This window comes from Erythranthe guttata, chromosome 2 (assembly GCF_056151865.1).
Source record: "Erythranthe guttata isolate IM_541 chromosome 2, IM_541, whole genome shotgun sequence".
Taxonomy (NCBI): domain Eukaryota; kingdom Viridiplantae; phylum Streptophyta; class Magnoliopsida; order Lamiales; family Phrymaceae; genus Erythranthe; species Erythranthe guttata.
Genome location: NC_142534.1, coordinates 1,591,072 through 1,609,336, shown reverse-complemented (window position 1 = coordinate 1,609,336; position 18,265 = coordinate 1,591,072). Strand labels below are relative to the sequence as shown.

Here is an 18,265-nt window from a genome sequence, read left to right as displayed (position 1 = left end):
ATTATATATACCCACATTGTCGACATAATAGAAAATAAAAGTAGGGCAAAAGAGTAATTACATTGAGAATGCAATGAGGCTGAGTCAATTATTATCTGGCAAATCTATCTCCATGCACAACCCTTGATCTATACCATCTCCCTAAACTCATGTCCCACATTTCATTCTTATTACATCATTTTCTCTCTCCACACCCTCTCTCCCTTCCTCTCTCTCTCTCTCCTCCCTTACCGGAAACTGCCGCCACCAATCTCCGCCGCCATGTCCACCTGCATCTTCCTCCTCTGGCTTGTCAGCATCCCCCTTTCAATCCACGCCACCCCACAACCTAGAGGTACACTCACATTTATATATATACCTAATTTCCTTTACATATTCAATTCTTTGTTCTTTAATATATATATATGCATGCATGCATGTAGGTAATTACCTCCTAAACTGCGGCGCGGGCGAAAATGCCGAAGAAGGGCCTCTAACATACATCCCCGACGACAACTACATATCAACCGGCAACAAAACATCCTTAAACAGAACCGACATATTACCTCGTTTACAAACCCTCCGTTTCTTCCCTAACGAAAACGCAAGAAAGTTCTGCTACACCTTCCCCGTCATCAAAGAAAAGAAGTATCTCGTCAAAACAATCTATTTCTATGGAAGATTCGATGGGGGTATCGACCCCCCGATTTTCGATCAGATGATAGATGGGACGAAATGGAGCGTGGTGAACACCACGGAGGATTACGCGAGTGGGGGCTCTTCGTACTATGAGGCTGTTGTCGTTGCTCAGAATAAGTTTCTGAGTGTTTGTTTGGCGAGAAACGAGCACACCGTGCATGGCTCGAGCCCGTTTATTTCGTCGCTCGAAGTCTATTATTTGGATGATTCGGTTTATAATTCGACCAATTTCGAGAAGAATGTTTTGGTTAGCGTTGCGAGGAATAGCTTCGGCTCGGAAGGTGACATCATTAGGTAAAAAAATACATATATATATATATATATTAGAACCTCGGTAAATTAATAACCTCGCTTAAAAAATAGTTTTTTTTTTTTTTTATCCCGACCGGGTAAAAACCTACTAAATTATTAGTTCGATAATTTAATATTTCACTAAATTAATAGAATTTTGCTAGTCCCGACTGAATTAATTTATAAAGGTTTAACTGTATATAATTGGTTTTCTTATAGTACAAAAAAAAATAGTTTGTGATCTAATTTACGTCGAAAAAATCAGTTTTCCGGACGACAATTTCAATCGGTACTGGCAGCCATTCAAGGACGAAAACCCGTTCGTATCGAGCCAGTCGAGCGTAAGTCCAGGAACATTCTGGAACATTCCACCACAGAAGGCTTTTTCATCAGCACTAACAACAAGCAGAGGAAAGAACCTCGTACTAAACTGGCCCCCGTTTTTGCTCCCGAACGGACTTTATTACATCGCATTGTACTTTCAAGACAATCGAAATCCAAGCCCTTACAGCTGGAGAGTCTTTGACGTTTATATAAACGGAGTTAAGTTCTACGAAAATCTCAATGTCACGGATAGTGGACTTAGTGTTGTCGGTGCCGAATGGCCTCTTAGTGGCAAAACCGAAATTACTCTTATTCCGAGTAGCGGAACTCCCGTTGGACCGTTGATCAATGCTGGTGAATTATTTCAGATTTTGTCCTCCGGAGGAAAAACCGTTACTCGAGATGGTAATAAATAACTCTGTTTTTTCATAGTATAATGTCTTAAATTTTCTTGATTTACTTTTTTTTTTTAGTGGTGGCGATGGAGGAATTACGAGAAAAACTATCTAACCCGCCGGAAGATTGGGCGGGCGATCCATGTCTGCCTAGACAGAATTCTTGGACCGGTGTTTCGTGTTCGAAACAAGCTCCGTTTCGAATTCTTTCTTTGTGAGTTCTATTTAAAGAAATTAAAGTAAATTTTTTTTAGAAGTTTAAGTGTATGAGGAATTAATTCTAATCTTTTATTTGGAAAAAAAAATGGATGAAGAGACTTGACAGGATTCGGATTGTATGGATCGTTGCCTGCAAGTATATCTAACTTAACTGCATTGAAACATCTGTAAGTAATTAATATTTAACAAAAAAAATTATTTTTTAATTTTTTTTATTAATTTTTGTTTTTTATAATGATGTTGTAATAACTGAAATTGTATTATTCAGTTTGCTTGGAGACAACAGATTTTCAGGGACAATACCTGATTTGAGTGCACTAAAGTCTTTAGAAATTCTGTAAGGGAAATGATTTATGATTCTCACTTATTTAGTTTTGTAATGATTTTGTGTAAATTAATTAATTAATTACCTTGAATTTTAAAAAAATGAAGGCATTTAGAGAACAATCATTTCGAAGGAGCGGTTCCTAGTTCGCTAGGCCAACTACCGAATCTTCACGAAGTGTAAGTATTTTCTACAAGTACGGGTGATATTTATATCCGTTTACGAGATGATTTTGTAAGGCGCAATTTGATCGCGTGCTGCAGATTTCTACAAAACAACAAACTCGACGGTAGTAATATTCCCGAGTCTCTGACAAAGAAAGACGGTGTTAGTGTTCGGTGAGTCTTGATTTTAAATTTTAATACATCCTTAAAATACTTTGTTTTTACTGCATTTATTTGTGTCTGAATTTTCTTAATGTTATGTGTATTAGGCTGTCATAGAAAAAATGATGGTGTGGAGGCAAATTGAAGGGAAAATGAAGCACTAGAGTTGCAAATGGGAGAGGGAAAGAGAGAGAGAGAGATTGCAATGAAGATTTATATTTAGGGCAAAGGTTGTTTATTTAGTTTTTTTTTTTCTTTTGAATTATGATTGTTGTGTATATGGGAATTATGTGACTCCTTTTGTATTGTAGATTTATGGTAAATATTATCAAATATGATTAGTGCATAGTATTTATTATTACATTAATTTTCTACAATGAAGGTGTTTTTTTTTTTAACCATCTTATGTGGAAGAGGTTTCGATACCCCTTAAGCTAAGTTTTAGTGATCGATGACGTTTTCAGGACTACTTGCATGATTTATAAATCCCGCTTTAGTGGAATCAAATGTTAATAATTTCAAGAACGGGAGTAAGCAATAGCTGAACGCATATTTGTTCAAATTTGTTTGATGTTTTTCAAACATTCATAATTGTGTTTGAGTTTGGTTTGATAAACTATCAGATCAAACTCGAATATACTTTAATCGAACTGTTCATAAATTGAGCTCATGTACTTTTTTTTTGCCATATTTTCCTTTTATTTTCTTAATTGAGCTTGAGCTCGAGCTCGAGCCCGACTCTAACTTTTATAGCTTAATTAACGAAAATACGCGTGTTCAAATTTGGTTCGTTATATTAACAAACTTCATTTGGTTCTAATTTGAAGTGTTGAATGAATCTATGAATTTAAAGAGAAAAATAAAAAAATCCTCTTTCTGGTAGCTATACTGAACTGACGACGCTACCTAAGTCCTAACCCACACCATACCATTCACTCTCCGCCAAACCAAAATTCATTCCAATTGTCGTCTCTCTCTCTCTCTCTCTCTCTCTCTATAACTATATATCCAGAAAACATTTATATGGAATGTGGCCGATAAACCCTACCTCAATTATCCCCATTTCCACACCTCCACTTGTCTCACTCCCCGCTCTCTCCCCTTCCTTCGCCGCCTTCCGCTGCCGCGCCGCCGCCGCTGACAACACTTACCCCCGTCCGTGGTTCAGTTTCGCTTCAGCTTCCGACGCCGCCGGAATCAGAATCGGCAGTGGTTCGTCGGATAATACAGGGTCGGGGATTTCGAGTAGTAATAACAAGGATACGAAGATTAATGCGAAGAAGGAGAACTGGTCGAGAGATCGGGAGAGCTACTTCGCCGACGACGGCGATGCGCTTCCTCTCCCCATGACTCATCCGAATTCTTCGCCGGTGTCGCCGGAGGAAATTGATAAGAGACTCAATTGCGACCCTGTAACGCAGGTACGTCGTTTCATTCGTCTCAAAATTGAAATTCAAAAATCAATTTGTTCATAAATTGATAGAGGTGTGAACGTTAGCAAATTATTTGGTGAGAGTGTAGAATGCTTTCATGTTGAGTGTTTCATTGTTCATCTCTGTAGACATTTTTTATGTTCTTTGGAGTTTTAGCATATTTCTCTGATAAGGAAATAAACCACTCTATTGAATTCACTCTATTGAGTTCCATTTAAAGTATGAATGAATATTCATAATCGAAAATGGATAGTAATTTTAACTGTTAGAGGTGACTGGATATTCTCTCTTCGAATTGGCTGGTTGTGAATTAGATTTCTTCTGTACTATCACTACAAAAGTAAAATCGGGGTTTTTCGTTTCTCATTTGATTGAATTTACAAGTTTAGTTGGGGGTTTACAAATGAGGAATTTCTAATTTGAAATCAATGTTTTAACTTGCAGCTAAGCAATTGTAATTGAATCTTCTAAGTTACAGAGTTAAATCTTCCATTGAAATTGATTAGCTTCAACTTTGATGTGATTTTATATGGAAGCAATGTACTTCTGATTTTAAGTTATTATCTTCTGCGCAGCTGTTGTTGTTTCTAATCTATAGATGCAACAAAGGAATTTGTTCTTTTAATTGGTACAATATATCTGGATACAATACTTTAACTAATTCGAGTTTCGACTTAAGCATATGTTTCCTTCTGGAGTTCTGTTTGCTGTAATTGTATTGTTTTATCATGGAGCTGCAGGACTGCAAGCCAATGGTTTACGAATGGACTGGGAAATGCCGTAGTTGCCAAGGATCTGGTTTGGTCAGCTACTATAATAAACGAGGAAAAGAAACCCTCTGCAAATGTATACCTTGTCAAGGAATTGGTAATATTTCTTTTTAATATTAAAAAAAGAAGGAAAAAAAATCGTAATAATGTGACGAATTAGTTTTAGCGTTGTCCTAACAGCGATGCTACATTCTCCTATTGGAATTTGTGTCCAAATATTATCAATTTCTTGCACATTCATAATGGCTAAAAGGTAAACCTATCCATGATGATGCCCTTTTCTTGCAATCAAAATAGCTTTTGGATCGAACTTCATCATTGCTTGGGCTTTTCATATATTCTCTTTTAAAAGATAGACGATCTTTGGTAAAAGTTTTTATGCTTTTACTCATTCTTCAGCTGTAATTTTTTCCTGTCTTAATCTTAAAGTTGCAGGTAGTTCTACTTGAAGTTCTTCTATCACATTTGATCATACATCTTTTTTGGTATTATGCTTCACTTGTCTTTGATATTTTGGCAATATTTCGTATCAGATTTGTTCTGGCAACAAAACTTTTAGTAGAAATTCATCATTCCTGAATGTTTTTGACATTTCTTGTCTGATAAGTTGTATTCTGGTACGTATGTTTCACCTTACGCTAGTAACTGTTTAAGTATCATATTTTGCGAAGCTTTCCACTATAGAGTAACTGTTTAAGTATGGAAAACTGATGTACATGTATTTGTCTTAGCAGGATATGTACAGAAGATAACAGCACGCAAGGATATCGATGTGATGGAAGACTTGGATAATTAAAAGAATTTCTTCACCTCTTATTTAAATTACACTAGTTTTTCCAACCCCAGTTTTCCTTGCAGTTGGGGACATTCTTTAAAGACGTGAGATTGTTGTATTTTTCCAGTTATTATAGGCAAATAGCTCATTGTATTCGACCCGACTAGTTGTAGAGAAATCGAAATAAAATACCTGGTATTGACAAAGATGCCCTTGCACGAAACAATGTATGGAGACAGAACCAAGGATAAGAATGTCTTTCTGTAATCTCACCCCTTTGCACTTTATTCCTCTTTTATCTATTAACATAAGAATCTTGATTGTGTGATTTGAATGTAGTCCATGAATAAAGTTATTCTTCTTTTATGATTTACGCAATCATGATAACTCAAAAACGCGTTTCTCTCGTAAAGTTTGATCATGCCCCTATATATATTTGTTCAAAGACTGTTCTTCAACCAAAAGAGCAAAGCAAAAAAGAAAAAAAAGAGAGAAGAAAATGATGCCAAGATTTAGTTTTCTGGACATGCAGTACAACCTTTCAAAAAAGAAATTCTTGAAAAAACCTTCAAGAATGTTCTCCCAAAACTCCGGTACATTGCCCATGTACTTTCCCAACATCGAAGAGCTAAAGCAGGTATTCAACAAATTCGACTCCAACAAAGACGGCAAAATATCACCCGAAGAGTACAAAGCTGTACTCAAGGCGTTAGGTAAAGGAAACCTCCTCACAAAAGAAGTGCAGAATATTTTCGAGGTTGCAGATCTGGACGGTGATGGATTCATCGATTTCAACGAGTTTGTGGAGGTGCAGCGTAAGGGCGGTGGGGTGAAAGCAGCAGATCTGCAACGCGCTTTCCAAGCCTTTGACAAAGATAACGATGGAAAAATAACAGTAGAAGAAGTTCACGAACTGCTAAAAAAACTTGGAGAAAGATGCAGCTTTCGAGATTGCCAGAAAATGGTCAGAGCTGTGGATGCTAATGGAGATGGTGTCATTGACTCGGACGAGTTCATCACTATGATGACTCGCACAATGACTACGTATTAATTTAGCCGAATAACCTAACTGTTTGTGAAATGAATTTACGTTGTTAGCAAATTCAGAAATACATACCTGTATTTGTGTCCTTGCAACCAGCAATAAGATTTAGCTTTTGTATATTTCGAGTTAAATTCAAACCTAAACTATTAAACGTACACAGTACCAAAGTTCAGCGTATGCAGAAAACAGAAGATGAGAAAATACGTCAAACGTGAAGAAAGAACTTAAAACAGTATTATCTCAGATGTTCGGGAAAAAAAACATACCTACAGTAGGCACCTTACAAACTAAACTGCCAGTGAGAGATAAATAAGAACTAAAATAATTTCACCTCCAAAGCTCCACATCGGAAATTACAGTACCGCCCTTCCAGACATCACCTGATCATTGTGAACTTACCAGTAGTCATTGCAAGAGCATTTGCCATCCTTGAAATGATGAAACCTTTTGTTGTCCCTAACAATCAACTCTCTCCCGACTATTCTTGACATTATCTTGATCGCATTGTGACAGTCACCACAAACTCGTAGATTCTTAATAATACGCAGTGGGGTCCGCGCAGGAGTACTAATGAGACCGTAAGCAATCGCCAGACGCTCGCTGTGGTAGAGCAGTGCCTGCTCTTTCGCCTCCTGATCAATGTCGTGAAGAACATATCTTGTGTCAGGCACATATGCTTGCTCTTTTTTCGCAGCCCTCAATTTTTCGTCATCCTTGTACAGAGTAGGGTTACGAAACTCGGGTATTCTGTTCCTCCCCACAAGCATGTTGACAGCAGATTGCTTCTTCGGTGGTGGAGTGGGAATCTTGTTTGTGATAGCCTTCGAAGGGTCAATGTTGACCATCAACTCCTCTGCACGGTCTTCGAGGTCAATATCTCCATGTATACGAGCATAGTTCATTAATGCCTCCCAAATAACAGTTGTGGGTTCGAACGGAAGAGTTTTAATATAAGCCTCGGCTTCGGTTAGATGTCCCGATTTTCCAAGAACACCTAATAGTGCCAAGTAATGCTCAATACCAGGAGAAATACCGTAATCCTTCATTGCCTCGAAATGTATGAATCCCTCTTCGATTGCTTCGGCGCTGGCACAAGCTTCTAGAACAACGAGGTAAGTTTGCTCGTTTGGTGGCAAACCTAACTTCCTCATCTGCTCAAACAATGCCAGTCCGTCATCCCCAAGACCATTCACCGCGTACCCATTCATCATCAAATGCCAAGAATCCATGTTTCTGTCGGTCATATGATCGAACACTCGGCGTGCATCTGTCATGCTCCCACACTTTGAGTACATCTCCAGCACCTTATTCTGCAATTGCAAATCGCTCCTGAAAGTCGACCTCAAGAAATAGTCGTGCACCTTTTTCGCATCCTCAAATTTCTTCGAATTGCCGCATAACTGGAAAAGCAAGCTGAAACACTCGGCAGTTGCACGCACACCCTGGTCCAGGTGTTCTATCACTTCCTTAACCTTACCTTCTCTGCACAAACTCAGTAAATCGACAACATCAGGTGGGCCCGCCTGATTGGTGGCGACCGGACCTTGGTTCTGGAGCTGATTATTTCCAATGAGCTGCCCTTGTGACCCCCACTGGTTCTGGTTTTGTTGCTGTTGTTGTGGGTAGCCCATATTAGGGTTTTGACTATATTCATTCTTCCATTGATTTGCACCTCCATTTGGAAGCTCACGGTTCTGATTCGGGCTTTGCGGATAAGCCTGGTTCTGAAACCCTACTTGTGGAGGATAATTCCTATCCGGAATTGGAGCAGGGTTTCGGCCATATCCTTGATTTTGATTGTTGCTCCACTGGCTAACATTTCCACTGGGAGGAGGGTAATTCTGGTTCTGCCGAAACCCTTGATTGGAAAAATTAGGGCTAGGGTTTGCTGCCCGTTGTAATGGATCGCCCTGACCCGAATTAAAACCTCCTTGACCCGGGTAACCCTGATTCACTCCACCATTGGTGTAACCACTACTACTATATCCCTGATTCTGCAAATTACTGTTCCGCTGATTACTAGGGCTCCCGAATTCATTGTTCCGTGGGGCCCACTGATTATCAGGGTTCTGATTGTAATTGAATGAAGAGGTAGAGGGCTGCTGGGTATTCGGCCTCTGGAAATTGTCGGGTATGGCGGAGGTTGATAGGGTTCTGATGATGGGGAAAGAGGGGCTTCGGATTAGGGTTTTGGGAACAGAAATGAAGGGGCGAGAAAATCGTACCTTGCCGTGAGAAGATGCGGCGATGGTGGAGGCAAATCGAACTCTGAGAATCGACGATAGAGGCGACGCCATTTTTTCCGATTGAGGTTGTTGCGGTGGTGGTGGAAATGAATGATTAAACCCTTTGGTCAGTGATAAACCCTCTTACAGTTAATAAAATATATATAATTCATAATATAAAAATAGAAAATTGATATTTTCGATAGCCTACAAGTAAAAAACATTTTAAATTAATATATAAATATGGTATTTTATTGATAATTAATTACGGAAAATAAAACTTTCAATATTTACAATTCATTCAATTTCCAGCTTTACCGCCAATTTTTTTGTAGGTTTATAAGGATTCAGCGTCGCAGAAACGCAATGAAGCGAAAAAAACATGAAGATGGAAGACGACGACGAATCCCCATCGCGTTCCGGCGATTCGTCGGGGTCCGGATCCGAATCCGAATCCGAATCCGATTACGATCTATCACCCGAATCCGTATCCGAGTCTGCCGGCTCCGAGTGCGACAACGACGAAGAAGAAACGGCTGCAGCGCCGTCGGCTCCGCCGCGAAACCACCAGAGGAAGTCACAAAACGTAGCCGCGCTTGTGAGGTTCGTTAAAACTTCACTATTTATTGTGATAACGTTGGTTTGAGTGTTTGTTATAATCCCAGCGACATTGTGAACTACCTGTATGTTGGGTAATTGGGTCGATTGAAGCTAGGGTTTGATGGTAATTGGGTCGTTTGAAGCTAGGGTTTGATGGTTCCCGATTTGATTATGGTTTAATCCTTATAACATAGATTATGATGTTTATAAATCAGGGGAAACCTAGAAGTGAAACGGCAGTCTCTATTTCCTCGAGTTTATTCGGTAATAGATGGAGATGCAACCTCAAGGAAGCCCTTCAAGCCGCCCTCTTCCAGTGGTTACTCTGATAAAGAGCAGCTGGTGCGTCGGCTTTGTGCTCGTAAGAGGTTTGTGCCATGGGGTTCCAATAAGCCTGTATTAGTCAACATTACAAACATGCTTATTGCTCCCAAAACCATTGAGAATGATGAACCAGAGGAGTCTGTATCACTGCCTCCAGGAATCGAGCCTCTGGTGTTATGGCAGGTGGAAGAATCCAAAGAGGGGGACAATGATTTTGCTTCTGTAATTGTAGATCCCTTGCTCGTGAAATTTCTCCGGCCCCATCAAAGGTACAGTTAAACATGGTTTAAGAGTTCCATGGGTTCTCCGCCTTCAATATTTTAGGTTAAGATGTGTAAGTTAGTGAACTAAAATGTAATTAATCTTTCAAAACTAAGGAGGGAGACGTGATAATTTCAGGATAAACATTGTCTTTAACATCTTGAAGATTTTTGACGCGTAATGAAGTATTTTCTGCAATAGCTCACAAGAAAAGAAATAGATTAGCTTTGAATGTATTAAATTGTTGCAAGAATTCTGAATTTAATAGGAGATATAAATATTCCGATGATTCTACTGAAATGGAAGGTTCACTTGATTTTCACTTGCAGAGAAGGGGTTCAATTCATGTTTGATTGTGTTTCTGGTGCTCTTAGTGCTGCCAATATCAATGGGTGCATTTTGGCTGATGATATGGGGTAACCTTTTATGCTGATAACCTTTTTATACTAACTTTCTTGGCTTTAAAAAGAAAAAAAGGTTTTCTTATTTATGCTTCCTGTCTTTGATGTTCTAATTATTTTTGGGTTGTTCTCGTTTAGATTGGGAAAGACCTTGCAGTCGATCACACTACTCTACACTCTTCTTCGTCAGGGATTTGACGGGAAACCAATGGTCAAAAAAGCAATAATTGTGACACCTACTAGTCTAGTGAGTAACTGGGAAGCTGAAATCAACAAATGGGTTGGGGAAAGAGTGAAGCTTGTTGCTCTTTGCGAGAGTACTAGAGAAGATGTTGTCTCTGGCATTGACAGTTTCATTAGTTCTCGCAGCCGTGTACAGGTGATTCTCTGGTACTGCCTGAAAACTAGAAAATCATTATAACTCATAACTCAGTTGGCGTCCTTACAGGTATTGATTGTTTCATATGAGACATTCCGGATGCATTCTTCAAAGTTTAGCGGATGTGGATCGTGTGACCTACTTATATGTGATGAGGCTCATAGGCTAAAGAATGACCAAACGTTGACCAATCGGGTAAGATAAATCAAATTCTTTCATTTGAGCTTACTTTTCCTGTATGAGATCATGCTGATTGGATTTACGATGACTTTCATCAACTTTTGGACCAGGCTTTAGCTGCTTTATCATGCAAACGTCGGATTCTGTTGTCAGGGACTCCAATGCAAGTAAGAACAACCTAAGAATCCTTATAGCTGCATCTTTTATCATACTACTTTCCCTATTTTATTGTTGGGTATTAATCAAGCTTCTGTATTCTTCAAATCTAGAATGATCTTGAGGAGTTCTATGCCATGGTTAATTTCACAAATCCTGGAATCCTGGGTGATGCTACATATTTTCGGCGTTATTATGAGGTATGCTAAGTCTGGATTTTTTGAAAAGTGGAAAATAAACATTAGTCTCTTATAAGTATTCTCTCTAGCAAACTTTGGACCCTGTCAGGAAGCATGTCTTTGAACAATAAAGATAGAATCAGCAATTCACATAGGAACGCACATTTTTCTGTTATCAAGTCTCATTGTTCCTCTGCAGTCCGTAGCAATTAAGTCCAATCCATTTTATAGCATACATTTATCTATAACATTGTTTTCTATAATTCTGAAGATGCCAATTGTTTGTGGTCGAGAGCCAACGGCTTCTGAAGAAGAAAAGCGGCTTGGTTCAGAGCGATCTATGGAGCTAAGTGCAAAAGTAAATCAGGTAACTACACAGTTTTTAATATTCTATTCCAGAAACTGCTGACTTCGTTCAAAATATCTTGTTTGTTGGAGCTAATGCATGGGTTACAGTACACAACTTATGATACATAAATTTAACTTAAATTCTTAACGAATTCCATTGGTTGTGTTTCAGTTTATACTGCGGAGGACTAATGCGCTACTGTCTAACCACTTACCACCAAAGGTACTCTAATCTATCATGATTATGATCCTAGCATTGTATGGCATACTTCATTATATTATTTTAGATCTATGCTAAATGAGTTTAATGATTAATTGATCTACTATTTGACCTTGCCAATCATTTCATTAAGTTTCCCTTCAAGACCTTGATATTTATTAAATTATCTGTTAATCTCGGGTTTAGAGTGTTTCCCGAAACAAGGTAAGAGGCTTTGAGATCATGTTTAACTGTTTAAGGTGATGTGTTGCGCCCACATCTCTAGACGACTGTGTTGCCTATGAAGAATTATAAAGGAACTTGTATAAATTTGCATGATATATTTTTAATTGTGGAATGCCTGAATCATGATGGTGTGGTTGAGAGGTGGCTGGCAAGTATGTTTTTTATGTGTTAAATTAAAAGGTTATCATTGTTGTTCCTGAACTCCCGTCTTTTTCATATCTACATTTTTTTTATACTTCTGTGCTAATATGTTGATTGTTTAATTAAGCCAATCACTCACTTTTTACAGATAGTTGAAGTTGTGTGCTGCAAGTTGACGCCTCTGCAATCTGAGTTGTACAACTATTTTATACATTCAAAAAATGTAATATTTAGTTCACACTCCGCATAAACTTCTTTTTGTTCTTGACGAAGTACAGGAGAAAAACGTTTTAACTTTCACAACTTTCAAGCACAGGTTAAAAGGGCAATTTCTGAAGAAGCAAAACAAGCAAAAATCTTGGCTTACATAACTGCTCTTAAGAAGCTCTGCAACCACCCAAAGGTATACTGTTATTTAAGGGAATGAATCTATTGAGTAGAAACAAATTGCATCGTTACAGTTTACATTAGTGTGTTATGGATCTTATCGTGATCTCATATGAAACACTGATGTGTTTTGTGAATGAAACTGTTCTGATATATTTAGTTTCCTGTTGCAAACGAGAAATGAAGAATCTAGATGGCTCACATTAAAAGTTTTACTTGAGGCGGTAATGGAATTAAAATCAGAATAAAATGTATCATATCATCATTGATTAAGTTATATACATTGCTATGTGACAGTGATACAGAAAAGATAATGCTAATTTGGTTACACGTCAGAAATAATGTGTGAAGTTAGTTGAAACATCTATCTCGCGCATGGAGGTTTCATCATCTTGATCTCAACACCTAATTCTATAAAAATCTTAAGATTTTCTTTTCATTTGCAATTTTTATGATTTGATTGCAACTATTATATTACTAACTCCATATAAATTGATGTTGAAGCTAATATATGATACAATAAAAAGTGGGAGTCCAGGAATATCAGGGTTTGAGGATTGTCTGCGTTTCTTCCCACAAGAAATGTTCTCTGGAAGGTATGCTTCCTAATTCTCATACTAATGTTTTTTTCACTGATTTTAGTTTCACCTGGTGGTAATTTAAACAACTACACCCTAATGTTCTGTTAGATCTGGATCTTGGACTGGTGGCGATGGGGTATGGGTTGAACTATCTGGAAAAATGCATGTCTTAGCCCGGTTACTTGCTCAACTTCGTCAGAAAACGGATGATAGGATCGTTCTAGTTTCAAATTACACACAGGTTCTGTCTATTTGTCAAAGTATATATTTAATTATGAAGGACTTTAATTCTTATACGTGGCTTGATTTGCTTGTTTGTTACGGAACCATATTCTGTTGATTATCATTTTAATTTCTAATTCCGAGAACATCCTTTTATGAGAATGATCGTGTTCTTTGTTCCTTGAAGTACATCCATATTAATTATCTTCTCCTTTCTTAGACATTGGACCTTTTTGCTCAATTATGCCGTGAAAGAAGATACCCTTTTCTAAGACTTGATGGGACTACATCAATCAGCAAAAGGCAGAAATTAGTTAATCAATTCAATGATCCCTCAAAGGTATGTGAACTTCGTGTTTAAAAATCATGTTTATGTGGTATGAGTTTTACTATCATTGGGTCATATTGATATATCATTTTTCCCAGGATGAGTTTGCGTTTCTCTTGAGTAGCAAAGCTGGAGGTTGTGGCCTCAATTTAATTGGTGGAAATCGACTGGTTCTTTTTGACCCTGATTGGAATCCAGCCAATGATAAACAAGTACTTTTTCCTTCTATAAAAGATTATTAATCTCATGCTCTGACTGTGGAATTTTATTACCATGTTATTATATATTGAAATTGCTCGTTTCAAATTTTCAATCCTCTGAATTTTGCAGGCTGCAGCAAGGGTCTGGAGAGATGGACAGAAGAAGAGAGTCTACATCTATAGATTTTTGAGTACTGGAACAATCGAAGAAAAGGTTTGGAGCAGTAAATTATTGATGCATCAGCTTGTTCATATACTTTTTTAAGCAATTATGCATTGTTTCTAATTTTTCTGTAGGTGTACCAGCGTCAAATGTCAAAAGAAGGACTTCAACAAGTTATTCAGCGAGAGCATGTAGACTCAGAGAAGGTATTTTCTTCTGTGTCCAATTGTTTCCATCGAGTGCTTTCTTAAAATTCTTTGTGCATGATATGAAGTTCTCATCACAGGGAAATCACCTTTCAACAGAAGATCTTCGTGACTTGTTCTCATTTGACGAGAGCATGAGGTGCCATTTAAGTCTACATAACGTTTATAAAAGAATTTTTGTGAACTTGTTGATATTTAATGGAGGTAGTGTTTTTTTACGTCTTGATTTAGTTCGGAAATTCATGAGAAGATGTGCTGCAACCGTTGCAAGCAACATGAAACGATGCCTGGAAGCAGTTCTCCACGTAATTACACAAGTGAGAGCTGCTCGACTGGTGAAGAGGATATAGGGGGATTTGCAGGACTTGCTGGGTGCTTCAACAATTTAAAATCCCACGAGAAACAGGTTAGTGACCCTCACAAATATCCCGATTCTTGTGAACGCAAAATTTTATTTTGCTAAAAAAAAATTAAAAAAACTTCAAGGTCGGAACTCCAAAGGAAGAGGATTTAGCTAGCTGGGGGCATCATCATTCTCCATCATCTGTGCCTGATTGCATACTTCAGGCTTCAGCCGGAGATGAGGTCAGTTCTCCCGTGAAATAATTTATACAATGTAAAAAGTAATTGTTCAACCCCAATCGAACCCTGGTTTACAACTACGGTCAAGAAACGTCAATTTGTCCACGGTCCAATCTTGACTTTCGGCCATTAAACCTGGATAAAGTCCTGTTACAAAATAGGACCTTAACTAAATCTATTCATTTCACTAAGAGACCTCTGTATATCAAAATTGAAGCAATCATAAACCGATTCAAGTTTAACTGTCTTATCGACTGTTTATCATTTTCGCCTACTGGATGACATGCATAATTTTGTTTTACACGCCTGCAGGTTTCATTTGTTTTTACAAATCAAATAGGCGGGAAGCTTGTCCCGATCGAATCAGCCGTAAGACCAAAGGCAGAGGCGGTCAATGAACATAATAAAAACCAGACCAATTTCAGAAAAGTTCGAGCAGTATCGTCCTGTAAGCATGACAACACACCGCCGCAACCGATCTCTCTTAAGAGGGATTCTGTAGAAAGACCATTCAATTTGAAACCTCTAACCAAGCCACGCTCAAAGTTAATGAGAACTTCACAAGGTAAAACTAACCTCAAAGTGTTGCCTATAATTAATTCCCCTAGTATTCAAATACCTTCAAATTCATTGTCTTCTGCTTACATAAATGACGATGATTTTGCTTAGCTTTTGAGATTTTTACCCTCTTGATTTTTCGTAACCTAATCAACAAACTTCCGTATATATACTACCCTGATTCATCAATCACGTAGTCATCGAGTCCGGGTCTAAAAACGAATAGATTTGCCGTTCGGATATACATAATTTGATTGTGCCGATTCTTGTTACGTAGCAATAGTAGCTAGTAAATTTTATTGTATGTATGAGAATTCTTACTACCCATAGGAATGTAGTCAAAACAACCATCTTACAATAGTTCAGTTTTTCTTCATATGACATAGAGCATCCGGTTTGTTCTATATTACACTCGGTGAGCTTTACCGAGCTATCGAACAAAACCGATCACGCCACAAAACAAACGTAAAAACGAAACGAGAAAAAAAAAATAAGATTATGAAAGAGAAAAAAGTGGGTAACAAGACAAATGCTGCTCACTGTATTGGAGACAAGAAGAAACACAATTCCCAAGTCTCTTCCACAATTTGATGGAGATTATTTTGTAACAGTAGTGTAGTGCATGGGGGAATCAGCCACGTGTAGTAAACTGATTTGACTAATCCAAACAAGATTAGTGTTAACCATGTGAGCCTCACTTGTGGCCGTCCATTGAGTAATTTGGAATCTTTTCACCCCCAATCACATATTTTATGTTGGATATAATAATACACTATTTTCATATTTTTCTTTCTTTTAAGAAGCTTTTTATGTCTCAAATATTATAATGAATAAATTATCAAATATAATTCAATTATTTAATTTAATTACCACCCAAATGAATGTTTAGCTATAATTTTATGGTGGAAATATTATTCACTGATAACACAACATGTAAAATTGTTTGAGTTTCCAATTTGCAAACAAATATATATATATATATATATATATATATATATATATATATATATATATATATATAGAGAGTACGTGTATATGTAGTGTATGTACAGGTGTTGGTCAACATACGGTGGAGAGTAAAAGTAGTGTTTGTTTTGTTTTATAGATAGTGTCGGTCAGAGTTGAAGTAGAAGTGTCCGAAACTGCACATGTTTGCCAGTTTGGCTCTAGAGATTCTGGTCAAGTCTATCTATATCGTATTAATTACTTTATTAATTATTATAAATCTTCGCAAAACGACAAATGTGTCTAGATATTTAGCGTAAATTACAACCACCTCCATGTTACAAAGTTTAATTACAACAAAATCCCTCTTTGTTTTTTTTGAAAAATTATATACAACCCCTTCAGTTTGTAGATTGCCTTCTTTTTTGTTAATGTAAGACATCTACAAATGTGTCTTACAAATTACAGGAATAGATGTAACTAAGGAAAGACGAGGTTTTTTTTTTGTAAATAGACCTTACCTCAGGAGTGGTCGTAATTTAACAAAATATTTATGTTAATGTCTATATATATAAAAGTTTTTTCCGAGAAATTAGATATTACACGTGATTATTTATACTGAGTGGATTTGAACCGTAAGTCTACATGTGATCACACACACTAATTACGTTGGTCAAAAGAAACTTAGGACGACCAAAAGTTTGTGTATTAATAATTTTGGCAATAATATTTAATTGAGATAATAAAGAATGCACGTCCCTTCTGCTTCCCATGTGGATCAGTGTCTAATTATTGCAACCTTTCTACTGCAAAAAAATGTCTAAAAGGCAGACAGCAGATGGTGAGCGTGTAATTAACTACTCCCTCTGTCCCGTATTATATGTCTTTTTAGAGAGTTTTTTTTGTCCCAAATTATTTGTCATTTTAGATTTTCAATGCATCATTAATTGCACTATTTTCAATTTTACCCCTTATCACTCTTAATTAGTTAGTTGTAAAATAATTAATGTCAAGGATATATTAGCATTTTCCTATACTTTTCACTATAATCTATACACATTTATTGATTTTCTTAATATGTGTGCAACAACCCAAAACGTCATTTAAATTGGGACGGAGGGAGTATATTTTAACTTTGTTTAATTAGCAAGAAATAATACATCTTGGAACCCTAAATAATAGTTTTAGTAACTAATTATTAATCCAGTGGTAATAAATAAATTAAAAATGCATAATTTTTGGATATTCGTTGTGTAATCCGCAGCTAGATCGATCTCGTAATTGTGGGAGTTCGTGTATTGTAAGACCGTTTGTACTATTTAACTAACCTATATGCATATGCAGTGTGTAATTGTGTGTAAATCTATGATATGATGCTACCGATGTTAGCGCGGATGATAGACGAAGATGATGCCAATTCATCTAGGCATGCCGAGATGGTTTTGTGCCTTATATGAAAATAGTATGAATTTTAAAATATATAATAATAAATAATTAAAAAAAAAAAACTTTGATTGCTTGTGTATAAATTCATTGACTTGCTATGGTGATGGTAGTAGTAGTGTTTGAATCCTTGATTTCAGAAATTGGCTATAGATGTAGCTTATTAGATAGCTTTAACTTCACTACTAATTAAGATCTGGATAACATTATAATAACTCTCTCTCTCTCTCTCACACACACACACACACACACACACACAGATTTGAAAATTGCAAGAGGGGAAAAGCATACTGAGAATATAAAAGTTGTATCCTTTTTTTTTTTTGGTTTTCAATAAATAAAAAATCATATCTAATTACATGATCCAGCATGATATAGATCTGACTAAGATATTAATATATACTATATGATCTTTGAATAAATGTCATAG

General features: G+C 37.0%; 5 protein-coding genes across 7 annotated transcripts; 4 read left to right on the top strand and 1 right to left on the bottom strand.

The window, feature by feature from the left end:
- The first annotated feature begins 155 nt into the window (after positions 1–155).
- Positions 156–2,949, top strand: LOC105957356 (Leucine-rich repeat (LRR) family protein). Its single transcript, XM_088823268.1, has 9 exons — positions 156–334; positions 423–972; positions 1,235–1,698; positions 1,767–1,902; positions 2,003–2,074; positions 2,176–2,244; positions 2,340–2,411; positions 2,496–2,570; positions 2,666–2,949. The coding sequence occupies exons 1-9, from the start codon at positions 262–264 to the stop codon at positions 2,673–2,675; spliced, it is 1,521 nt and encodes a 506-aa protein (XP_088679394.1). The 5' UTR covers positions 156–261; the 3' UTR covers positions 2,676–2,949.
- A 458-nt stretch (positions 2,950–3,407) lies between these two features.
- SCO2 (protein disulfide isomerase) lies at positions 3,408–5,808 on the top strand. 2 transcript variants are annotated; one of them, XM_012981494.2, is made up of 3 exons: positions 3,408–3,979; positions 4,732–4,858; positions 5,496–5,808. In XM_012981494.2, the coding sequence occupies exons 1-3, from the start codon at positions 3,587–3,589 to the stop codon at positions 5,555–5,557; spliced, it is 582 nt and encodes a 193-aa protein (XP_012836948.2). In that variant the 5' UTR covers positions 3,408–3,586; the 3' UTR covers positions 5,558–5,808. The 2 variants fall into 2 exon arrangements, with proteins under 2 accessions (XP_012836948.2, XP_012836947.2); XM_012981493.2 differs by having other exon boundaries at positions 3,479–3,979; positions 5,493–5,808.
- A 153-nt stretch (positions 5,809–5,961) lies between these two features.
- On the top strand, positions 5,962–6,698 carry CML30 (Calcium-binding EF-hand family protein). The gene has a single exon (XM_012981495.2). It carries the CDS (start codon positions 6,036–6,038, stop codon positions 6,585–6,587), a length of 552 nt encoding a protein of 183 aa, XP_012836949.2. The 5' UTR covers positions 5,962–6,035; the 3' UTR covers positions 6,588–6,698.
- Positions 6,699–6,788: 90 nt separating this feature from the next.
- LOC105957561 (Tetratricopeptide repeat (TPR)-like superfamily protein) lies at positions 6,789–9,009 on the bottom strand. Its single transcript, XM_012981492.2, has one exon. The coding sequence runs from the start codon at positions 8,876–8,878 to the stop codon at positions 6,977–6,979; it is 1,902 nt and encodes a 633-aa protein (XP_012836946.2). The 5' UTR covers positions 8,879–9,009; the 3' UTR covers positions 6,789–6,976.
- Positions 8,953–15,825, top strand: RAD54 (DNA repair/recombination protein). Of its 2 annotated transcripts, XM_088823246.1 has the most exons (22): positions 8,953–9,052; positions 9,142–9,409; positions 9,622–9,999; positions 10,321–10,407; positions 10,531–10,771; positions 10,841–10,966; positions 11,062–11,118; positions 11,221–11,307; positions 11,558–11,653; positions 11,807–11,857; positions 12,369–12,443; positions 12,537–12,623; positions 13,112–13,203; positions 13,297–13,429; positions 13,631–13,750; positions 13,837–13,950; positions 14,069–14,152; positions 14,236–14,307; positions 14,388–14,446; positions 14,539–14,713; positions 14,794–14,892; positions 15,202–15,825. In XM_088823246.1, exons 2-22 carry the CDS (start codon positions 9,189–9,191, stop codon positions 15,556–15,558), a joined length of 2,811 nt encoding a protein of 936 aa, XP_088679372.1. In that variant the 5' UTR covers positions 8,953–9,052; positions 9,142–9,188; the 3' UTR covers positions 15,559–15,825. The 2 variants fall into 2 exon arrangements, with proteins under 2 accessions (XP_088679372.1, XP_012836737.2); XM_012981283.2 differs by having other exon boundaries at positions 8,953–9,409.
- Positions 15,826–18,265: the final 2,440 nt, after the last annotated feature.

What these genes read in the sequence shown, in the direction of transcription:
- LOC105957356 (XM_088823268.1), top strand. Translation starts at nt 262, where the DNA reads ATGTCCACCTGCATCTTCCTCCTCTGGCTTGTCAGCATCCCCCTTTCA. An exon ending in CGCCACCCCACAACCTAGAG is followed by an intron (nt 335 to 422) that starts GTACACTCACAT and finishes GCATGCATGTAG; the next exon opens with GTAATTACCTCCTAAACTGC. An exon ending in CTAAAGTCTTTAGAAATTCT is followed by an intron (nt 2,245 to 2,339) that starts GTAAGGGAAATG and finishes AAAAAAATGAAG; the next exon opens with GCATTTAGAGAACAATCATT.
- CML30 (XM_012981495.2), top strand. Translation starts at nt 6,036, where the DNA reads ATGATGCCAAGATTTAGTTTTCTGGACATGCAGTACAACCTTTCAAAA.
- SCO2 (XM_012981493.2), top strand. Translation starts at nt 3,587, where the DNA reads ATGTGGCCGATAAACCCTACCTCAATTATCCCCATTTCCACACCTCCA. An exon ending in ATTGCGACCCTGTAACGCAG is followed by an intron (nt 3,980 to 4,731) that starts GTACGTCGTTTC and finishes ATGGAGCTGCAG; the next exon opens with GACTGCAAGCCAATGGTTTA. An exon ending in TATACCTTGTCAAGGAATTG is followed by an intron (nt 4,859 to 5,492) that starts GTAATATTTCTT and finishes TATTTGTCTTAG; the next exon opens with CAGGATATGTACAGAAGATA.
- LOC105957561 (XM_012981492.2), bottom strand. Translation starts at nt 8,878, where the DNA reads ATGGCGTCGCCTCTATCGTCGATTCTCAGAGTTCGATTTGCCTCCACC.
- RAD54 (XM_088823246.1), top strand. Translation starts at nt 9,189, where the DNA reads ATGAAGATGGAAGACGACGACGAATCCCCATCGCGTTCCGGCGATTCG. An exon ending in ACCAAACGTTGACCAATCGG is followed by an intron (nt 10,967 to 11,061) that starts GTAAGATAAATC and finishes CTTTTGGACCAG; the next exon opens with GCTTTAGCTGCTTTATCATG. An exon ending in AATTCAATGATCCCTCAAAG is followed by an intron (nt 13,751 to 13,836) that starts GTATGTGAACTT and finishes CATTTTTCCCAG; the next exon opens with GATGAGTTTGCGTTTCTCTT.